This window comes from Pristis pectinata, chromosome 3 (genome assembly GCF_009764475.1).
Source record: "Pristis pectinata isolate sPriPec2 chromosome 3, sPriPec2.1.pri, whole genome shotgun sequence".
Classification (NCBI taxonomy): Eukaryota; Metazoa; Chordata; class Chondrichthyes; order Rhinopristiformes; family Pristidae; genus Pristis; species Pristis pectinata.
In genome coordinates, this window is record NC_067407.1 from 51,086,110 (window position 1) to 51,107,567 (window position 21,458).

General features: G+C 39.2%; 1 protein-coding gene across 6 annotated transcripts in view; it reads right to left on the minus strand.

Annotated features, from left to right (window-relative positions):
• Positions 1-21,458, minus strand: part of nek7 (NIMA-related kinase 7) — a 150,633-nt gene that overhangs the window by 27,819 nt on the left and 101,356 nt on the right. For all 6 annotated transcript variants that reach the window (XM_052012220.1, XM_052012219.1, XM_052012221.1 and 3 more), the window contains 2 exons: positions 4,548-4,656; positions 2,836-2,943 (listed from right to left, as the gene is read on the minus strand). In XM_052012220.1, coding sequence (XP_051868180.1) covers positions 2,836-2,943; positions 4,548-4,656 — 217 coding nt within the window. The remainder of the gene's footprint in view (positions 1-2,835; positions 2,944-4,547; positions 4,657-21,458) is intronic.

Sequence of the window (21,458 nt, forward strand, 5' to 3'; positions counted from 1 at the left end):
ATTTATTATTGAGACGTGCTATTCTGAGTCCAGTGTCAAAGGTTGGAACAGACCAGGTCAGAGGGAAGGCAGCACCAGAGAATCCAAAGAAGGAATGCACTAATACAGTGTAAATTCATGCATAGGCAAAAGTGGTTTTGTCAGCTTATATCAGCATCAAGTTTCCAGATAATGAGAGAGTGTTCTGGAACCTTTCTGACCTTAAATCTGGTTTCTAGTTTATTGTGGTTCCATAAATTTACCATTGGAAATAAGAAAATAACAGCTTAGAGACCAGAAATGAGGTAAAATGGCACGCAAATGAAAACAGTTACACATTGACCAGTTGGTTTCAGAAGTAGAAGTAGGGGTTGGGGTGGAGGTGTGGGTCTGTGCATGTGTCTGTGTGTGCTTGGGGGTGGGATTGCAGAGTGTTTACTGAGGTCTAGTAAAAGAAAAAAAATTACCTTTTTGAGGCTGTAATATGTGTAAACTTTTATTTTTGAAATGCACCCACCTATGGTAGTGCAATTACCTGGGAGCATTAGACAAGCATGGCCCAAGATATTTCCTCCCAAGGTCTGCCATGCTTACCTTGCACAGTGATCAGCAGATATAATCAACATGCAAAGCCTTACAGAAATTGCAATTCTGCTGAAATTGCTGACTCAGCAGAATTAGTGCTGAGTGCTGCCTTGCTTACTCAAACGTTCTCGCTCTCTCTCACATGTATTGACCATATTTCAGACACCTTCCAAGTCCAAAAGAGTGAAAGCCCACAGCTGCAGGACAAGAGGATTTGTGCAAAGGGATCAGTGTGCAGTGTCTGAATCAGTGACCAGAGAATGGAGGAAAAAAGGTGGGCATGGTGGATTTTCTGCAGAGGTTTTGAGGGATTAAGCATACCTCACCAGTGAGGAACAGTTGCCTGGTTAGTATACCCCACTCTCAGGGCTGGATCACTCTCAGGGCTCCCCAACCCAGGTGCAAGATGCAGCACAGAAGCCCCTCTGTCTGGGCCATCACTGAGAGGTGTTGCAGCATTCAGTTCACAGATCTCATCGAAGAATGCTGGCTGAGGAAGGATAGCAGCTGGCTCTCAACAGGAGCCACAAGATAACACCATTATGAGCAAGAATAAAACAACTTAACAAGCATAAAGAGGGTTTACGTAGGTTGTGATGTTTATCACCCTCGACTCCTGACCCCTCCCAATCAGAAATGAATATGCTGACTGCCTTTTGAAAATTACTGCTGTCAATAGTTTCTTTTCCACAATTTAGTTGGCCTGGTTGACAATTCAGCTGCAATTTTTTTTATTTGAAGACAAGAGACTGCAGATGCTGGAATCTGGAGCAAATTCTTTGAAGTGCATCCTACAATCCTCTGATAATTCATTACCCTTAAGATCAAAAGGTCTTATCATCTGGTTATTAGAGGTATTATAACTATCCATTCAATACTTACCTTTTGCAAGTTTATTGGGAAAGAGAAAAGTGCAACTGATTGGTTAATTCTTTCAGGAGAACCAAATCAGGCTTGATGAACTGAATGGTACATTCTTACTTTTCACATCACACGAGGCCACCTATAGGTCCATGCTGTCTCCCAGCAGAGCAATCTCATCCAGTTCCTCCCCCCCACCCCACCCCTTAATTTACCTTGCAGCCCTATAATTTATTCTCTCTCACATGCCCGTCAACTCCCCTTTGATTCTTTTTGCCATTTAGGTACACTATGGGGTAATTTACAGTATGCAATTAACCTATCAGCACATATTTGGGAGGCGGGAAAAACTGAAGCCTCCACAGTCACGGAGAATGTGCATAACCATAGCAGAGGTCAAGACCAAATCCTGATCCCTGGAGCTATAAGGTTGTAGTGCTAACTGGTGTGCATCATCCAGTACTGTGTGATCCCCTTCATCTAATCAAAAGATAAATGGTTTGGTTGTGGCCTCAATTTGGATTTCTAAACCAATACCAAAATAATCAACATTTGGACCTTCAGAGAGACCCAGGAAGATGATAATTCTCCCTGTTCCATTTAACTGAGACCTTCCTGTGTACACTTTACGAGTTTGTAATGGGAGCTCCTACATGTTTCACTTTCAGAAAAATTGTAAGTAATCCATCTAACTTGCACTACAGCTATCCAGTTTATATCCACAGTTTTATGAGAAAAATCTGCTATACTCTCCCATGCAAGGACGATACCGGTTCGAAATAAAAAGGGTGTTTGAGAACCAGGATCTCTGAAATGGTGTTTTGAGGTCCAAGTGATCCAATGTCCTATACGACTCAATTCCCATATGGATCAGGACTGCTGAAAGCTAACTGTTTGCTAGCTTCATTCTTTTTAATAGCTGTAGCTAATTATTGAGTTCCTTGATTTAAACTTTCAGTCAAGAAACAAAATATTAAATTGCCAATTGAACTGCATCTTGAAAACACTCCAAAAATAATGTAGTAATGCAATAAAAAAGCTGTCTGATTGTTCAAGGCTTTCTGCATTATAAACCTCTGGAAAGATCAATGGGTCAGCCCAGCGTGTAGCCTTAAAGCAGTCTATTCATCATAAACTCTTTGGTCTTTATTACACTGTTGTGTAATCAGGGTTTTGTATCAGTAGCAAGATTGGACTTGTTACTTCCAGACATGCCCTGTGTAATGGCAAAGGTCAAAGAAACAGGAAACCCCCTAACTGCACAATGAGATAGATAACCCAATAGTGGTTGGGGAGCTTGCCTTTTGCTGCTTACATGTTTACAACAGACACATGGTTTTGTTCACACTCTTAATGAAATACATCCCACTTCTGTAATTAGATGGATTCGTGTTGTGCAGGATTGCTCACCTAAAGAATGTGCTGCTGTAGTTTTCGAACTAAAAAACCTGCCCAGTCCAAGGTCTCCCAGCTTTACTACTCCAGTTGCTGTAATGAATACATTAGCTGGTTTTATATCTGCAAGGGAACACAAATAATAGTGTGAATGATAATGGAAGTATTGACATATTACTATTTTACATCAAGAATTATTTCTGGACAGCAATGATTTACAACTTTGTTTTCACAGAAAGAAAAATGAAAATTTTCTTTCCAGTAACATTATTAAGAGGCAGAGCATGGAACCTTGTTTCATTCGTACTAAAATTATTCAATTGTTATCGCACAGGAAGTTATTCAGGTCATCAAGTCCACACTGTTCTTCGCAAAACTTGCCCAGTATATTGTCTTCTCCTTCAAATGCCTAGCCAATTTCCTTTTGAAACTATGAAACAACTCCATTTCCACTAGTCTCCCAGACTATAACCACGCACTGTGTAAAAATGATTTCACCTTGTATCCCCTTAAATCCATTGCTCAGGACTATACTAACAATGCACAAGTATTAGCTCCTGCTTCACTTCTAATAAAGCAATAAACATAGTTTATGCAGATTTCTAAATGTTCAAAAAAAAATTTGGGAAGGAAATCACTGGCATTCAGCTGTTTACAGAGTAGTATACTGCAGATTTATGCAGGCTTGCTGTAAAGCTTGAAAAAGCATGACAGATGCCAGCATACCTATCCGTTGCTGGTTGCTGTCCTGCTCTGTTGCAGCACTATACGGAGTCAAACCTGGTGTATGACTGGAATCCCCATTCACTTAAATGACAGCTTTCAGAATGAGATTGGGAAGAAAATGATAATTTCAGGTTTTTGTTCTAAATATACTTTATTTTAATACTTGTGTTCAACAGAGTATCCAGGTCACATCCCTGATTCCTGGCTCCAGCTACATGCCAGGCCTATATCCCCACCTGTACCCACCACTCACCCCCACACTGCATACCCTCCCACCTGGCCTCACCCCCATGCCCACCCCCTCAACTTCTGACACACACCCAGACTGGATCCCCAGCCCTGTACCCCTGCCCTGCACCCGACCAGCTCCAATTATTTACCCAGTCCCCGTCCCCGGCCCCCGTTCCCTTCCCCTTCCCCGACTCTACCCACACCACCCACAACCTCCAGTTACACATCTTTTGTTTAATTATGATATAATGTACTTCAATTGATTCTTCATCACATTTTTGTACAAAATGTACTATTCAGAGACAAAGCAGCAAGAAACAAAAAGCCTCTCTCACCATTACTGGCCTGCAGAGAATTTGCAGCCCTGAATCTATGACATGCCAATGAAAAAAAAGCAAAATACACATGTTTGTTTACAAGAAAATTATATCAATCAGCTTCACAGAATAGGAGGCTTCTGGTTTCTTTTCACCTTTCTAAAACTCAATATCCTTTCCTTCTACATTACCCACATTTGTTCACCAACTTTTCCATAATCCTTTTGCTAATTATCAGCAATGCCACCCTTGGCTTGGAAATAGCTAACTGAACTGAAAGGCATCATATCAACCCATGCACTACAGTATGTCAATTGGGCTTTGCTAGCTACCATTGGCCACTCTGCAGATTTAGTTTAGGATACATACCATTCTAATAATACGATACCAAGTTATGACATTGTAATAGTTTATCAGTATAAAGATTAGCCTACCATTATGCATATATGTTACCTCTGTGCATGACACGCCGAGAATGCATATGTTCCAAGGCACTGCAGAGTTGAACAAAGTATTTCCATATTGTTCTTTCTGGAATCAGCCGCTTCTGTTTCTTAAAATGCTATAAAAATATCAAATAGGATCATAAGTGGCATTCTATTAGACTATGGATGATATTGAAATACCAATTATTGACATGGCATTATCAATAAAATTCCCTTTTGGGAAACAGAGTTTCTACTGGAGACAAATACTGATCAACTGACTGTCAGTGGGTATTTATCTATTTCAGTTAAATTACAAGGGGATATGTTGTACTGCATCTATATGCTGCCAATAATGAGTATTTTCAGATGCCAAGAGCTGGGTAACCTATTCCCTCTCACCAGAGAGATGCCCTGCAAAATGTAGGGAGCCGCAGATGGTGTGCAGGTCTTAATCAGCATACCACTAACTTCCGATAACATTCCCCTACCTTTTCTTTCCTCATTCCTGTGGCCCCTTCACCCCTTCTCTTTCTCCTCTCCCACCCTCATGACCTGCCCATCTATTCCCCATCTTCCTTTTTTTTCCCCCCCCATAGTCTACTGTCCTCGCCTACTGGATTCCTCCTCCTTCAGACCTTTGCCTCTTCTACCTATCACATCTCAGCTTCTTGCATCACTCCCTTTCATCCCCCCACCCCCCTTTCACCTGGATTCACCTATTACCTGCCAGCCTGTGCTCCTCACCCTGCCCTGACCTTCTTATTCTGGCTTCTGCCCTCTTCCTTTCCAGTCCTGATGAAGGGTCTTGACCCAAAACGTCAAATGTTTATTTCCCTCCATAGATGCTGTCTGACCTGCTGAGTTTCTCCAGCATTTTGTGTATGTTGCTCCAGATTCCACCATCTGCAGAGTCTCTCGGGTACCACTTATTTTTGCTCTCCAAGCCTAGTGCCCTGACAAACCTTGACAACTTGCCCTTGACAAAGGTTTTTTTTTAAATAAATGAGTTAATTTTTCATGATGGGCACTGCTGGTAAGGCCAGCAACTATTGAGCATTCCCAACTGTCCTCAGGGTGGTGGTGAGCCACCATCTTGAACTGCTGCCATCCTTCTGGTGGAAGTACACCCCACTCTGCCTGCCAGGATTTTATTTCCAATGATGAAGGAACAATAATGTGTTAGTTTGGTATGCAATACTCAGTATTATTCAAAATCAATTCAAGCAGTTTTAAATGATATAAAAAGAATTCAAAATCCACAAGTTAAAAAAAAGTAACACTATAAAATGCTAAACAGAAATTAAATTACATTAAAGTAAAATAATTCACACAGAGTCAAAAGCAGTTCCAGCACAGTGTTCCACTGGTAGGCTCCATTATGAGGTCCACAGTGCAGCAAAAGGTCAGATATGCTGACATCTCACCTCCAGGTCATTTTGGACTAATGCGCAAAGTCCAAAACACACTGAGTGTAAACAGTTGACAACTGGCAGCTCCCTGCAGAACCACTGGCGATCAGCCAGCTCAATTTGGCCCACACAAACCCATAAATGTGCATAATCGACCATGGAATGTGAATAAGTAGCAAATGCTGTAAACACTAAGCAGATCAGACAGCATCCATAGAAAGAGAAAGAAAATTAGCACTTCAGATTGATGATCTTGCATTAAGACTGGGGAAGGATAGAGGTACTAAAGTTGCAAGTCACAGAGGAAGTGGGTGGAGGGGAAGTAAAAGGAAAGGCCTGTGACAGAGTTGAGGGCAGTAATAGATTGACAAAGGTAGTAGTCATTCATCTATGACAATGTGAGATGAAGCTGGAATGACTGATTATCTGAAGTAGTTGAATGTGTCCCGGAATGGGAGAAGTCCACTGTTCTCAGTAGGACAACTTCCACAGAGCATATTCTATTTATCTATTCTATACGTCTAGTTATAGCCTAGACATACAACTGTCCATCAAAACAATGGAGGCGTTTTTGAATAAATAGCCACTTAGATCAAAGAAAAAAAAGCAAAACTCGAGGATAATCAATCGTTCCCCAGCTATTGATCGTGCTTAATATTTTCAAAAGAATATACATTTATTCAGGAACCTAATTCCTTGTGAAATGCCGATTTCTTGACTTAGATGAATCACTTTAGACCACACATTTTAGCTGCCTCTCTCAGCAATGTATTCTATATTTTCATCCAGATGCTCTGCACAGTTGCATCAAAATTAACCTGTTTGCATTCAATCAGCAAAACTGGTTGTCCTTCCTTCCTGTGGAGTTTGTAGTGATGTAAATAACCAATATCAGAATACAAGTTTTCTGTATCTCGGAATCAAAATTATCATAAGTCTCCTTCTCCATTTTTTTTCTTCTGCATGATAAATATTTCCAGTGTTTGTAACTTCTCTCAATTGCTCAAATGCTTCAAAGACCTTGGTTTAGTTGCTCTTTATTGCAAAGCTGGTGTGTCCCTATTGTTCTACCATGAACAGAACAGAGAGGCTGGACCAATATAACGTCTGAACACAATACCAGCTGCTGGAACCCATGCTTCAGATTTTTGGTTAGGCAATTAAGATCGGCTTTGCTTTTACTATATTATCACACATTGTCCTTATTGGTTCACTGACCAAATGCATTTAATTTTACTCCAATTTCTGTGGACAAATTATGATCAAGTGATATTTCTTAGAATATTTTCTGTTTCACCCTTCATATTTTTATCCAATGTAAACATGTATCAATACAATCCAATATTATATTCTTAAAGTTTGTACTTTATTTCTTTCCCCAAACCACCGATATCAGATAGATCAGCAAATCCTTTATAGGCTCATTTTCCTCTTTTCTTAAGATTGGAATATTTCCTTGTTCTGATTTGCAACTGACATATTTATGTAGTTACTAAAAGTTTTCTCCTGACATTTCCCTACACACTTGCACATATTTCCTCTTCTGGATGCTCAAAGTTCTTTCAAATATATGCTTTATTGATAATAGATATATTGTTGACTTACTTTCTTACAACCTTTATTTTAATATCTATGACCATGAAAAGCTTTGGTAAAGTTATCTTTCAACAAACTAGACAGAAAAATAGGGCAATTTCTTCTGTAACGTACAAGTTGCAATTTCAGATTTCTAATGCTAATTTCTGAACTGGCAGAATCAGGACATTTAATATTATTCTAAATGAATCTCACATCACATCGCTTACAATAAGTTGTATCATGTACTACTTTGGTAACATGTGCTACCAAAATATTGGATGTTTTGTGAATATCTCAAAGTGCTTCACAGTCAATAAATTATTTCTGAAATGGAGTTAATATTATTTTGATGGGTCAAGCAAAAAAAATAAATCTTTAAAAACCTCATGTAGATGAAGATATAAAATGCACAATTCATCAACACAAACGAACAAGAACTGGAATGAGAGAGGAATAATGAGCTGGAGGCAAGTATGGCATTAAAAGTGGAAGACTGACAGAAAATAAGCATTTCACATACAAGCTTCAGTTTCTTACCACCACACACCCCACCCCCCCCTTCTGAGCAAAATCAAGCTTTGCTTATGACTCTACCACATCATTTCATGGCAAGCTAAAACTTGACTACCCAACTTATTTTGTTACCAAATGAAGCTCCAAATTTCTTTGTTTTCTCTATTACCTCCAAAGCTTGACTTTATGTTGAGATGCCATTGCACAGTGAAGTGGCCTTTTGCAAGTATTATCTTTTGCAGCAAGACTCAGCCTTTTATGTAACTGAAGTTGGTCAATGAAAGATGTATAAAACCATTTTGGATAACTCTGGCCAATTACAGTATCACCACTGGTGCATCGAGCTAACTCAAAAATGACTGGGGAAATGAATCTGAGCCTTTTAGATCAATGGCTCAAAAAGTGGAATTTCAGCAATAGGGAAAATGTAACAAATCTATTCATATTGGAATGATTGAAGATTGGAGATGGAGTGAATGTCCTCCATGGATATACTGTTTTAGCTTCACAGATCACCAATGCATTTTCTTTACTATATTCTACTCTGCATTAGTTGATCATGTTTGAGTGTCCCACTGGCCTAGGTTACCAGATATGTGTCACCTTTCCCTTCAGCCACTTCAACCTCAATCAAGTATAAGAGTTTCCATTTTTCCTTCCAAAATGGAAAACTTCTTGTTTTTCTGCATCACATTTTACCTTCCATCATTCACTAATTATGTATTTCAATTTCTTCATTCTGTAATTTGAGCTCCCTCCTTTAATTCTACTGCTGCTCAAAGTTTGGTATTACCTGCTAAGTTCATCAATTGACTATGGGTATCAGAATCCAAACCAGTGAAATAGGTTCAACAAATAGTGATTTGCAGATCAATGCCTGGCGCATCCTGCAGCATCTTCAAGACCAATGCTTTAGACACCATCCCCATATTCTCCATATCATTCCCTGGGGCCCTCTCTAGTATTCTCCAACATACTTCTGGGGCACCCAGTATGGTACTCTCCATCTACATCAAAGATTTGTGGATCTGCATTGCCACAATGGCTCGGTTAGACATCTTGTCAACAATCTGACAGCAGATTTCTACAAGCTAAAAAACTGATATTGGTGGCATAAATGTACCATGCAATATACATTAATCAGACAAGAGCCAAACAACAAATCTTGTAATAATTAACCTCAACAGTGGCAAAATCAAAACAGACAAATCAATATTTGTTTTCAATGTGAGATGGTATCTGCATATTTTTTCTGAAACAAAACCACAATCTGCATGGGAGTAGTGGAATCACCTGGTTTCATTTGAGACAGTGAAATACTTAATTTTTATCCAAAAAATTCAATGACAAGCAAATAAATGTTTTGAATTATATATCTGGCCTTCTATTAAAATGCATTCGAGATCAGCAAAAATCTAAGATGGGTGGTACTGTGTAAATATCACTCTGACACAAATGTAATTAATATATTTAAATATTATTATTTTGAAAATATTAAAAACTCCCAATTTAATATCTTCTATTATTTCAAAAGAGACATCAGGCAACAGCAGTCCACCAGTCAAGTTTTGTCTTCCAGATGTTTTCAACTTTGGTTCACATGTAAATTGTTGGTCAGCTGCTCTTCTCACGTTTCAAACAATTCTAAGAAAGAAAGTTTTGGCATCCATCCAAAATGAGGCTTTGCATCTATTCTTCCCAAGGCTGCATTTACATATCAGAGGTTTGTTTGATGTCGGGAGGGTAAGGATATGAAACAGCTTTCCTTTCAGGAGTTGCATTCTATATAACATGTACAGCCAAATGAAAAAAAATGTATAAAAATTGACATTTCTTTTGAGACAAGAACAAAGGATTCTAAACAAAAACTGTGTAAGAGAATATTGCATGGAATACAAAAACAAATAATGCAACTAGCAGGGCTGAATCCCAAATAAAAACATTAATGCCATTAGCAGGGGTTAAAATTAACTTTTGCAAATGTTACCAGAGTATCTTCACAAGGCATTCAAGAGCAGCATCAACAAAACAAATGACTGGAGGCTGCATATTTTACAACTATTACAATTATAAATACAAAAGAATAGATAATGAATGGATTCTTAAATTTTGATTTTGTGTGTTATATCAATACAGCAATAGCTCTGGGAATTCTATACACTCGTAGAAAATATAAAGCTCTAGTTTCTAACATCAAGCTTTATATTTAACCACTTTGATTAATGACTGTTAGTTAACTGGAAATTATTCAACTAGTATAACCTTGATGAAAGTGGACTGCAGCCCCAATTAAACACATTTGGATTCACCCAAAATCTCATCCACAATGTAAATTACTTTAATTGGAATTAAACGTTAATGCAAGTTGTACTTTAGTGATAGTGCAGGTCTAAAATTAGTATCACAGTTGTTTCTAGTACAACTGTATATTAAGTTTGAAAATAGCATCGACTTTAACACCTGCTGGACATTTTGATCTGTAACGTAATATTTAATGATGTGATGCCTGCAATTTTCATAAGTATAGAACCTAGAAAAAGAAGGAAGAACCCTCCCTGTGATCATAAAGATTTATGCATCATAGGGGTCTCTTCCTGAGAATCTAACCTAACTCAGTCTTTTTAAATATATAGTTTAAGTGTACTAGAAATAGCCGCACCAGGCTACTCTATGTGATTTGAAGTGTGTACACAAAAATTCACATCTGAATATCTTGTTTATGCGTTGAGCCTAAGCATCACTGGATTGTTTAGATGCAGTAATTGTGTTGCCTATTGACAACAGAAATTAATAACAAGGTAATGAGGAAACTGGCCTGAAGTCAAAAATCAACTGAGAACAAAAGAGACCAAAAGGGTTTGTTTCAACAATAAAAGTGATTGCAGGTAAACACAACAATAAAATTACATTTTGTTAGCTATCTTTTTATATAAAAACACCCAGCAAGGCTGGCTTAAGATGGATCTTGACATGTGGGAGCACTCTCTTCAGAAAATTATGCTAGAAAATAAGCAATTTTCACTGCTGCAGTTGTCTTGCGGGCATCAGACTATTGCAAATATGAAAGGGGAATAAAGAGAGCTCCTTGGCTGAGACAAAAGACTCAGCTTTTTTAGTGTGGCAGACAGCAGGTCAATCTTAATAGATAATCTAAGCTAGTTTTGTAAAAATCATGACAAACCTTTCTCAGAGAATCTCTGGAAAATGCTGTAGTCAAGGTAATTAATTGCCAGGCCTTGAAGTTCAATAAAAGGTCAATTCAGCAGTCAATAAATTTGTAAGATTGCAAGCAATTGAGAAAGGATAACCAAGTTCATAAATTCCCAGAGAAGAATCTCAACATGGACCAAATAAAGCAGGAAACAAGATTTCTAAGTTAGTTTCATTGAAAGGGGAGTAGGGAACTTTTTAAACAAGAGATCCATGAAAATAATCAAAAAGACAGGAAGTCACAACATGAATTCAACAAACTGTGAATGCTTGAAGGAGTACAGTCTGAACAGTGTGCAGGTCGAGAATTTAGTCGGCATGGAGTTCACTGCAAGGCAGGAAAAAAACTAGTGGTTGATATTAAAAGCAGATAAATAGGGTTATATTAGCAAGATAATTTATTCAGTTAATTAAATCTGTAAAGTTTCCAGGTGTAAAGGTGGGATTCTCTTTTTACAGTACAGGCCCTCACCAATTTATGACCACTTGACTTATGTACAGCCCATGAACACGGACAAGCATTTGATAGACCAGTGGGATGGATTTGCTGTCTGCTGCGGGGCTACAGACATCACCTGCCACGTGGAACTCAGTTTGCGGCCCCATTTCCAACTTGCCGACTGTTTGGTTTATGAACAGCTCACAAGAATGGATCCCTGCTGTAACCTGGGAAGGACTTGTAATGAGAAGCACACAAGGTCCTCGGTTCCATTGAACTCAGACCCTTGCTCCATGGGAACTCCAAAATGCCCTCTCCACATCTTCAAAAGCCACACATGCAGCAAGCTTTATCAACTGAAAAGCTCAAACTAGAGTTTGAAACCTTGAAAGCAATTGATGTCATTCCAGAGAATCCACAAGGTTTAGTCTTAGGTAGATATCATGTTATAGGAGACATTCACTCCCTTTCTTAAGTATCCGCAGGCCAAGTGGTAATGGCCTAAGCAAAAGGCAGCATCAGCTGTACGAGGCATGTAACACAAGACTGCATTGCACAAAGACTATGTTGAACTCTTCTTCCATCTCTCTCTCTGCACTTATTTATTTGGTCAGGAGTCTTCACCCCAGAGAGTGGATCCTTTGTCCCAATTTCAGAATATCTTGATGAAGCCCTTCCTCTGGCCTTCTACAAATACAAACTCTGATTAAAGGTCATCAAACTGAAACATTAACATTCTTTCTCTCTGCAATTGCCTCCCGAGTTGCTGAACACATCCAATATTTTCTGTTTTCAGAACAGGGTCAAGGATGTCAGTGTTTGGACACAGAACCTTGATGGGGAGCATGAAAAACCAGAAGTCATGGTCCTTCCCAGTGGAAGTCTCAGCAAGGATGAGGTACTGCAGGCAGAATTACCAGGAGCTACAGATCACATTAGAAAGCAGGACCTCAAATTCTCTTCACTGGATAGTACGTATAAAGAGGTTTTTTGAAAGAGGATAATGCAAACAAATGTGAAGTTGAAGAGATAACACAGGAAAAGGGTTTTAAACTTGGAGCATTAAGACCAGCTCTGGGAGAATAAGAAATCCAGGAGCAGGACCAAGAGTCTTCCATGAAGATTTGCTTCAGTCATTGGGGAGGGTTTAAACTCGCTCTGCAGGGGTTGGGTACCAGAGAGCCATTTTAGAAAGGAGGTAGTCATTTGAGTCATGAATGAGTCTGAAAAGGCAGAGGAAATGGGGAAAAAAAATAAGCAAGTTCACAATGCTAATCATATACATCTTAATGAAAGGAGTCTAGGAAATAAAGGCATAGACAGACATGAGTGGTTGATATTGTGGCCATTTCTGGAACAGTTTAAAAATGGGAAGGAATGGTATAGAGACAAAGATAAAGAGATGTAGAACATTGCTTAAGGAAGCAGCTACAGTGAGGAATGATACACAAGAAAGCTTAACAAGTGAATTCATTTGAGTGGAATTGAGGGGCAAATGAACTGCAAATATTTTGGTGGGAGTGTCCTGTAAGCCTCACAGACAATAAATACAGAGGCATGCTTCCAGAAGAGCAAATAAAGATTACTAGTAGGGGATTTAAACTACCCCAATAAAACTGGAGTAATGGGGTAAAGGGTGAAGTTGGTGCAGAATTTTTCTGAATGTATTTATGTTAACATTACAAGGCAAAAAGATGGAGTGGCACTGAATTTTCAAAAATGAATTTGGGCAAGTAAAAAGGGAGTTGACAGGAGAAAAAAAAAGGCAGTAATTATTCAGTTAGATTTAACAACAGCTATGCTGAAGGCCAAAGATAGACAAGGAGTTAAAATCTTTAATTGGGGGAATACTAATTTTGTGAAATGGACTGGACTTGCAACAGTGACTTGAAGATAAATCAGTTTCAGAGAAGGAGGCATTCAAGGTGGAGATTGCAAGGGTTCAGACAGAATTAGAATCAGTTTTATTATCATTGACATATGTCAAGAAATTTGTTTTGTGGCAGCAGTACAGTGCAAGACATAAAAATTACTGCAAGTTACCAAAAACTAAAATAGTGCAAAAGAGGAATAACGAGGTAGTGTTCACGGACCATCCAGAAATCTGACGGCAGAGGGAAAAAGCTGTTCCTAAAACATTGAGTGTGGGTCTTGAGGCTCCTGTAGCTCCTCCCTGATGGAAGTAATGAGAAGAGGGCATATCCCAGATGTGAGGGTCCTTAATGATGGATGTGGCCTTCTTGAGGTACTGCCTCTTGAAGATGTCCTGAATAGTGGGGAGGGTGGTGCCTGTGATGGAGATGGCTGAGTCTACAACCTTCTGCAGCCTCTTTTGATCCTGTGCATTGGAGCTTCCATACCAGGCAGTGATGCAGCCAGTCAGAATGCTCTCCACTGTACATCTGTAGCAATCTGCAAGAGTCTTTGGTGACATTCCAAATCTCCTCAGAATCCTAATGAAGTAGAGCCGCTGGCATGCCTTCTTCATGACTGAATCAATATGTGGGCCCAGGATAGATCCTCTGAGATGTTGACACCCAGGAACTTGAAACTGCTCACCCTTTCTACTGCTGACCCCTCAATGAGGACTGGTGTGTGTTCTCCCGACTTCCCCTTCCTTACGTCCACAATCAATTCCTTGGTTTTGCTGACATTGAGAGGTTGTTGTTGCGACACCACTCAACCAGCTGCTCTATCTCACTCCTCCTCGTCGCCATCTGAGATTCTGCCAACAACAGTGGCGTCATTGGCGAATTTATAGATGGTGTTTGAGCTGTGCCTAGCCATACAGTCTTGAGTGTAGAGTGAGGAGAGCAATGGGCTAAGCACGCATCCTTGAGGTGCGCCTGTGTTGATTGTCAGTGAGGAGGAGATGTTATTATCAATCTGCACTGACTGTGGTCTCCAGATAAGGAAGTCAAGGATCCCTTGCAGAGGGAGGTACAGAGGCCCAGATTTTGAAGCTTGTTGATTAATACTGAAGGGATGATGGTATTGAACACTGAGCTGTAATCGATAAACAGCAGCCTGATGTATGTATCGCCGTTGTCTAGGTGCTCCAAAGCCGACTGAAGAGCCAGTGAGATTGCATCCACCGTAGACCTTTTGTGGCGGTATGTGAATTACAGTGGGTGCAGGTCCTTGCTCAGGCAGGAGTTAATTCCAGCCAAGACCAACCTCTCAAAGTTCTTCATCACAGTATATGTGAGCGCTACTGGCAATAATTGTTGAGGAAGCTCACCCTGCTCTTCTTGGGCACCAGTATGATTGATGCCCTTTTGACACAGGTGGGAACCTCCAAATTATGTTACCAATAAATCTAAATTTCATGGATGCCAAGATACAATACAGGGTGGAATAAAGCAAAAGAAAAGTGAAGCTCGTGGCAAACACTTTAAGAACAGCAATGCGGATAGTCTAGGAGTAAAGATGGTGCATGTGTGAAATTGTAATGGAAATTAGGAAGACAGAAAGAGAGTGCATGGGAATAAAATTGGCTGGTAAGATTAATGAAATTCCAAGATATGTAAAAGAAAAGAAGATACTAAAGGAAAGAGAGGATTCTATTAAAAACCAAAATAGTGGTGTGTTTGGAGGCAGAAGACGTGATTGTGGATATAAATAGACACTGACATTAATTGTCTTTACAGAAGAGGGATATTACACTGACACTGAGGAAACTGAATGTAAATTACTGAAAATAATAGAGTACAACAAAACATAATAAAGTATCTAGCAACTTTAGAAGTGAATAAACTAGGCAGGCCTGGATAAAATACATACTGGTTAAATGGGTACAAAACAACAAAAGTCAATCCAGAGCATGGTGAAAGGAAACAAGACAAGGGGCAAGTCTTAAATACAGGTCATCCCCACGTTATGGCAGGGTTCCATCCCTGTGAACTGTTCATAACCCAAACAGTTCACAAGTCAGAAATACAGCCACCGAGTTATCAGATAGCAGAAGATGCCTGCAGCCCCACAGCAGCCGGCAAATCCATCGCTAGTCTCCCAAACACTCATCTGCAAGTATGAGTCATACACAAGTCTGACATTCAGAAGCTGGGTAGGATCTGTAGTAGGATACATACTAGTAGAGAGAAACAGAGGCATCTTGGCATACATGTCCACAGATTCCCCAAAGATAAAATGACAGCTACACAAGGTGATAAGGCAATATATGGAATACTTGCTCTTATGTTGTGCTGTAGCTGATAAAAGCAAGGAGATCATGCTAGAGGCGTATGAAAACACTAGTTAGACCACAAACTGAGTACTATATACAGTTCTCGTCACACTACAAGATATGATGATCTGGGACAGAGGAGATTTACAAGGATATTGCAAGGTCTAGATAATAAGGTTGGGGTTATTTTCTTTGAAAAGAAAAGAAAATTGTGGGGTGAGTTTACAAGCATATAAACTCATGAAATACACAAAAATGGGTGAACAGCAAGGACCTATTCTCCCTGGCAGGGGGATTGATAACCAGGAGACAGAATTAAGTACAATGACAGAAAGTTGAAAAGGAATTAAGAAAAGTATTTTTTGGCCCGAAGAGTAGTACAACTCAGAAAAACGGGTTATACAGCACAGAAAAAGGCCTTTTGGCCCAATTCATCCATGCTGACCAAGTTGTCTACTTGAGCTAGTCCCATTTCCTACATTTTGCCCATAGACCTCTGGTAGCGCAAGCATGGAACCCACTGCCCGAAAGAATAGCGGAAGCATTAAACAAAATACCTGAAAGGGAACTTGAAAAACATACGGCTGTGGACCAACAGCTGATAAGTAGGGCTGATCCAAACAGCTACACATTTGGCTGGTATGAACACAATGGCTCAAATATCTCCATCAGTACCATAAATTTTTTGATTCCATGAAATTGCTTTGGCCAGGCTCAGGAGCAATCTGTGGGGAAAGTCCCTGTCCATCCAACTGCCCTTACCCACATCCCCCCCACCCCCCGCCTTTACCCTCCAATCTATATTCAGCGCACATATATTTTTTTTAAAAAATGACACTAAAATGCAATCAGAACTTGAAGGGCAACTTCTTCAAATACCTCATATATGCAAGTATATCATCTCATAATGGAATACAAAGGGGTATAAAGACAACAGATTTACATGCATCAAAAAGTTGATCAACTGGTCGAACAGTAGCAAATTTCAATACAAAGTTTAAAAATGACAATGATATTAAAATTAGTTCAATGCTATAAGGAATGATAAAAGCAAAATGTAATTTTAGCCTGGTCATATGTTACTTGGAAGAGTTTCCATCCATGCAGCTACGTTGTACACACTGCAGTTTGTCAAGGACAAAGATAGCAGTAGTAATCTGAATCCCTGACAGGATATTTTGATCCAAACTTTCCCTTTCAATGCCAGAATATCTATCTGGTCTGTTATTACCACCAGAGACCACAGGGTGGCAATGACAAACAATCTGAAAAACATTAATTAAATCAACCTTCTGATATAATGTATGCATTATATTAAAAATGTCAATGACTGGAGAAAACAAAGATCCACGCTCCTTCTTACAACACTCGTAACTATAGTAGCAAGGCCTGTTCATAAGGCAATGATTTCAAGACATAGTTGGCATGTCTGATAATGAGCATCTTCTCTGGCTTCAATTGATATTTCTTTACATTTGTAAACAAATAAAACACTTGAAAAATAAGAACTTGCAAAATCTTGACAAGATGCTCACATGGGCCAATTTCCCAATTAAGTGCATATATCTATTAGCTGTAGCCACAAATAGCCAGTAGTAAGAAAGGCAATTTGTAAATCCCTGAGGAGCAGATGCAACTCCAAAATGGAATAACTGGTACTGGTATTTCCTTTGCCAAGTGAGAAACATCTGGAGTGGTCAATTCAGTCTGTGGGTTTGAGTTTTATTATGGGCCAGCCAATTTACTGGAGCATGGAACAATAACAATTATATTCTTTTCTTAGCTTACTTATTGGATCCAATGAACAAGTATTATATTTTGAGGGATGGGGGAGTTAAGAAAAAAAGGCTAGAAATTAATCAGGAATAAATATGAACTTCAAGGCCTGAAGGAGTTCTAGTGAGTGGGCAAATCACCTAAGAGGAGATGAAAACGTAAACTGAGAGTTTACACAAATTAGCCATTTCTGAACACTTGGAAAATTCTAGCTCTAAAAACAAATGAAAACGCAGATATTCAAGGCACTGAAGTTACTAAAGTACATTGCATTCTGCCCCAAAGACATCGCCTGAGCAGCATCGCCCTGGAAATGAGTGGCAAACAATGCCAACTCAGCAGCTGCTGACTTCTGTCCTGGAGGTTTATATCTACTATCAGAGCTGGCTCCCTGCAAGTTATAGAAATAGCACAACAGGCAGAATCTTAATTTTTTTTTACTTCTCTTATTGAATCTCTGGAATTTGCTGCCTGGAGTGTTGTGGAAGCCAGGTCATTAGAAGTATTTAAAATGGCGGTAGATAATTTGTTGAAAGATTGGGGATTGAGGGCTATGTGGATCTGGCAGAAAAGAGAAGAGGCGAACACTGCAGATCAGCCATCATCATATTGAATGGCAGAGCAGGCTTGATGGGCCAGGTGACCTACTCCTATTTTCTTGTATTCTTGCAAAATTAGCTCTTCAACTGGAGTGTTTTAGTTTCACCATATTCAATTTACCTTTGCTTATATTCTTATATATTTTTCCTACGGGTACCTATTTTATTGCAGAAAAACTGTTTACAAGAATAATATTTGTGATATCCCAATATCAGATTACCTTTTTCAGTCTTTAAATTCACATCATGTTTTCTTGTTCATACTTTTGTGGTCTTCAACTTTGTCTTCAGAAACTACTTGGGCATACAATGCAATTACCACTTGTTTCAGAAGTTGTGACTCTTGCTCTTATTAAAGTTTTGATGATTTTAATAGTCCTCTATCATGGCCCAATATCACATAACACTTTGGTTTTCCAAGCCTTAGTTGTGGCATTCTTAGCTCGCTCTAGTCTCTCATCTGTCAACCTTGCCTATGTTCCACCTCCAAAGCACTTTAGTCCTTCCTCAGATTCTGGATGAATTACATCAATAATCCATTTTCTGCCCAATTTTAACCCACAATCAGCTGGTGGCCTTCATGTACTGCAATCCCATTGTCTGATTATATTCAGTCAGATTCCACTGACACTATTTCCCCTCTTCTCTTCAACCATGACAACCCACCAATTCTATCAATTCTCACCCATCAGAGGAATCTCTAATTAATAAAGCCAAGTGGTCATCTGTTATGACCCACCATGCATTGATATTGCAATGTTCAATACCAAGTGTTAGGAACACAGGTAGCTTTGCAGCTGAAACACACGGGGGTTCTACTTTCCGCTCCTTTTGAAATAAGGGTCAATTTCCCACTCCCTTTAATTTAATTGGGTTCACTCTAAAATTTACTGTACTACTGAGTTACATGTAGAAATAAAAAGTGAAATAAAACTATTAAATAGGAACAGCACCCAATATTCCAGAAAGTCTGCTATCCAGCACCAATAAACTTCTGAGGGTGCCAAATATTTAGAGTTTTACTGTACATCGGGAATATTTCATTCAGATGAACTACAATGCAGGTTGGCAGTAGCTGGGGCAGATCTGTCCTGAAGAACAGCATCAGCGTCAAAGAGAATCAATAACTTCCTTGGACATGTGACCTAACTTGAAATTTATGGCTAATTTATCAGCAAGTCCCAATGACTTTTGCTGGGCGGCAAGAATGTGTTAGTCAGAATAGTAAAACAACAGAAGTTTACGATTATAGCCAGTTGAACTCATCCACTAAAAAGCTACTCCCACCAATATTACTTGCTGGCCAACACATCTGCTACAGCCCAATGTTGGTTGAAACAGTCATTCACATTTTGTCAATTATTTTAACAACATCTTCAATAACCTTCCATTATTCACCACCAGCAAATGGAGCAGATTCCAAATTCTCCTGCTTTGTCATTTTCCACTTCAAGCCCATCTCACCAAACTCTTTGGACAATAACTCTCACTTAAAATTCTGAACTACATAACTGAATCCATCCTCCACCACTTCAGACCATCTTCCAAATTATTGTGCCTTATAATCTTATTTTCCTCCTCTAGGGCTTTCCTTGGAATCCAAAACCAAGGTTTTTTTTAAATCATCTTTCCTAATATTTCTTTCTTGAACTTGGTGACAATTTTTATTGATTACATCTTTGAGAGGTAACTCAAGACCTCAAAACATGTTGCTCGTTTGAATAAACTACACATAAGCAATCTGCAGCTATCAACTTCCACATCAATTTGCCCACCGATGATACTGGATATGGTCCAATCTTCCAGTACCATGTGTCATTTACTCAGCCACACAAAAAAAAGTTGGCCATCTGGCTCTTGCAGCTTGCCCCAACATTCAACATTATCAACACTCTGCTGGTTCCACATAATACTCAATTCCTCAATCTTTTAAACATGCATCTACCTTTCCTTTAAATAGCTCTGGTGATGTAGCGTTCACAACCCTCCGAGGTAGAGAATTCCAGAGATTCACCACCCTCTACTAGAACAAATTCCTACACACCTAAATGTTAAACAGCCTCCCTCGTTTTGTAACTATATCCCCTTGTTAAAGACTCCAAGTGGAAACATCAGAACGTCAATCGTCACCTCCACTTTGAATCTTACACCTCATCCCTCATTCTTCTCAATTCCAAAGCCAACAGATCTATTTTAGCCATTTGTGATCAGATGACCCTCTCTTCACAGGAATTGACCTAGTGAAGCCCTGCTGGACTGATTTCAGTGCTAGTATATCCTTTCATAAAGACGAGGACCAAAACTGTACACAACACTCCAGGCGCAGCCTAATAATACTACACTTAAATTCAATCCCCTAACAATTAAGGCAGATATACCATTTGACTTCTTAAATACATGCATGCTAACATTGCGTTTCATACACAAGAACATCCCAGATCCCCCTGTATGCTGCTCATTTCAGTCTCTCTCCATTTAGATAATAATCTGCCTTTTGATTCTGCCTACTGAAATGCATGATCTGACACCTTCCTACATTAAATTCCATTTGCTAAGTTTCCATCCACTCACTCAACTTATCAATATGCTGTTGCAGATTTCAAATATCTTCATCACAGCAAGTCATCCCACCTATTTTTTCATTACCAAACTTTGATCTCTTGCACCCTGTCCCCATCTCCAAGTCATTAATAACAATAGTAAATAATTAATGGCCAAGAAGAGATCCTTGGGACACTCCACTGATTACAAGTCTGAAAAAGACCGATTTATTTCAACTCTGTCACCTTTGTGATAGAGGGTTTTCAATCCATATTGATGCACTTCCCCTAGTACCCTCAACTTGTGTCACCTAACTGAATGCCTTCTGCAAATCCAAGGACTCTACACACACAGGTTCCCCTCTACTGACTTTGCACTTGATATCCTCAAAGAACTCTAGCAAATTTGTCAATCTTGATTGCCCTTTTATACCACCATGTTGATTTGATTACATTAGGCTTCTCTAAATAGCTATCCATTTCTTCTTTGATGAAAGACTCCATATCCTTCCAATAACAGATGTTAATATGTTTATAGTTTTCCACAGTTTGTCTCCTCTCTTCTTGAACAAGGAAGCACATTTGTCATCTTCAAATCCTCAAGTACCATCCAGAACTCACTGAGCTTTGAAAAACTTCAACCAATGGCTATCCTATCCGTATAGCTACTTCCTTTAAAACCCTTG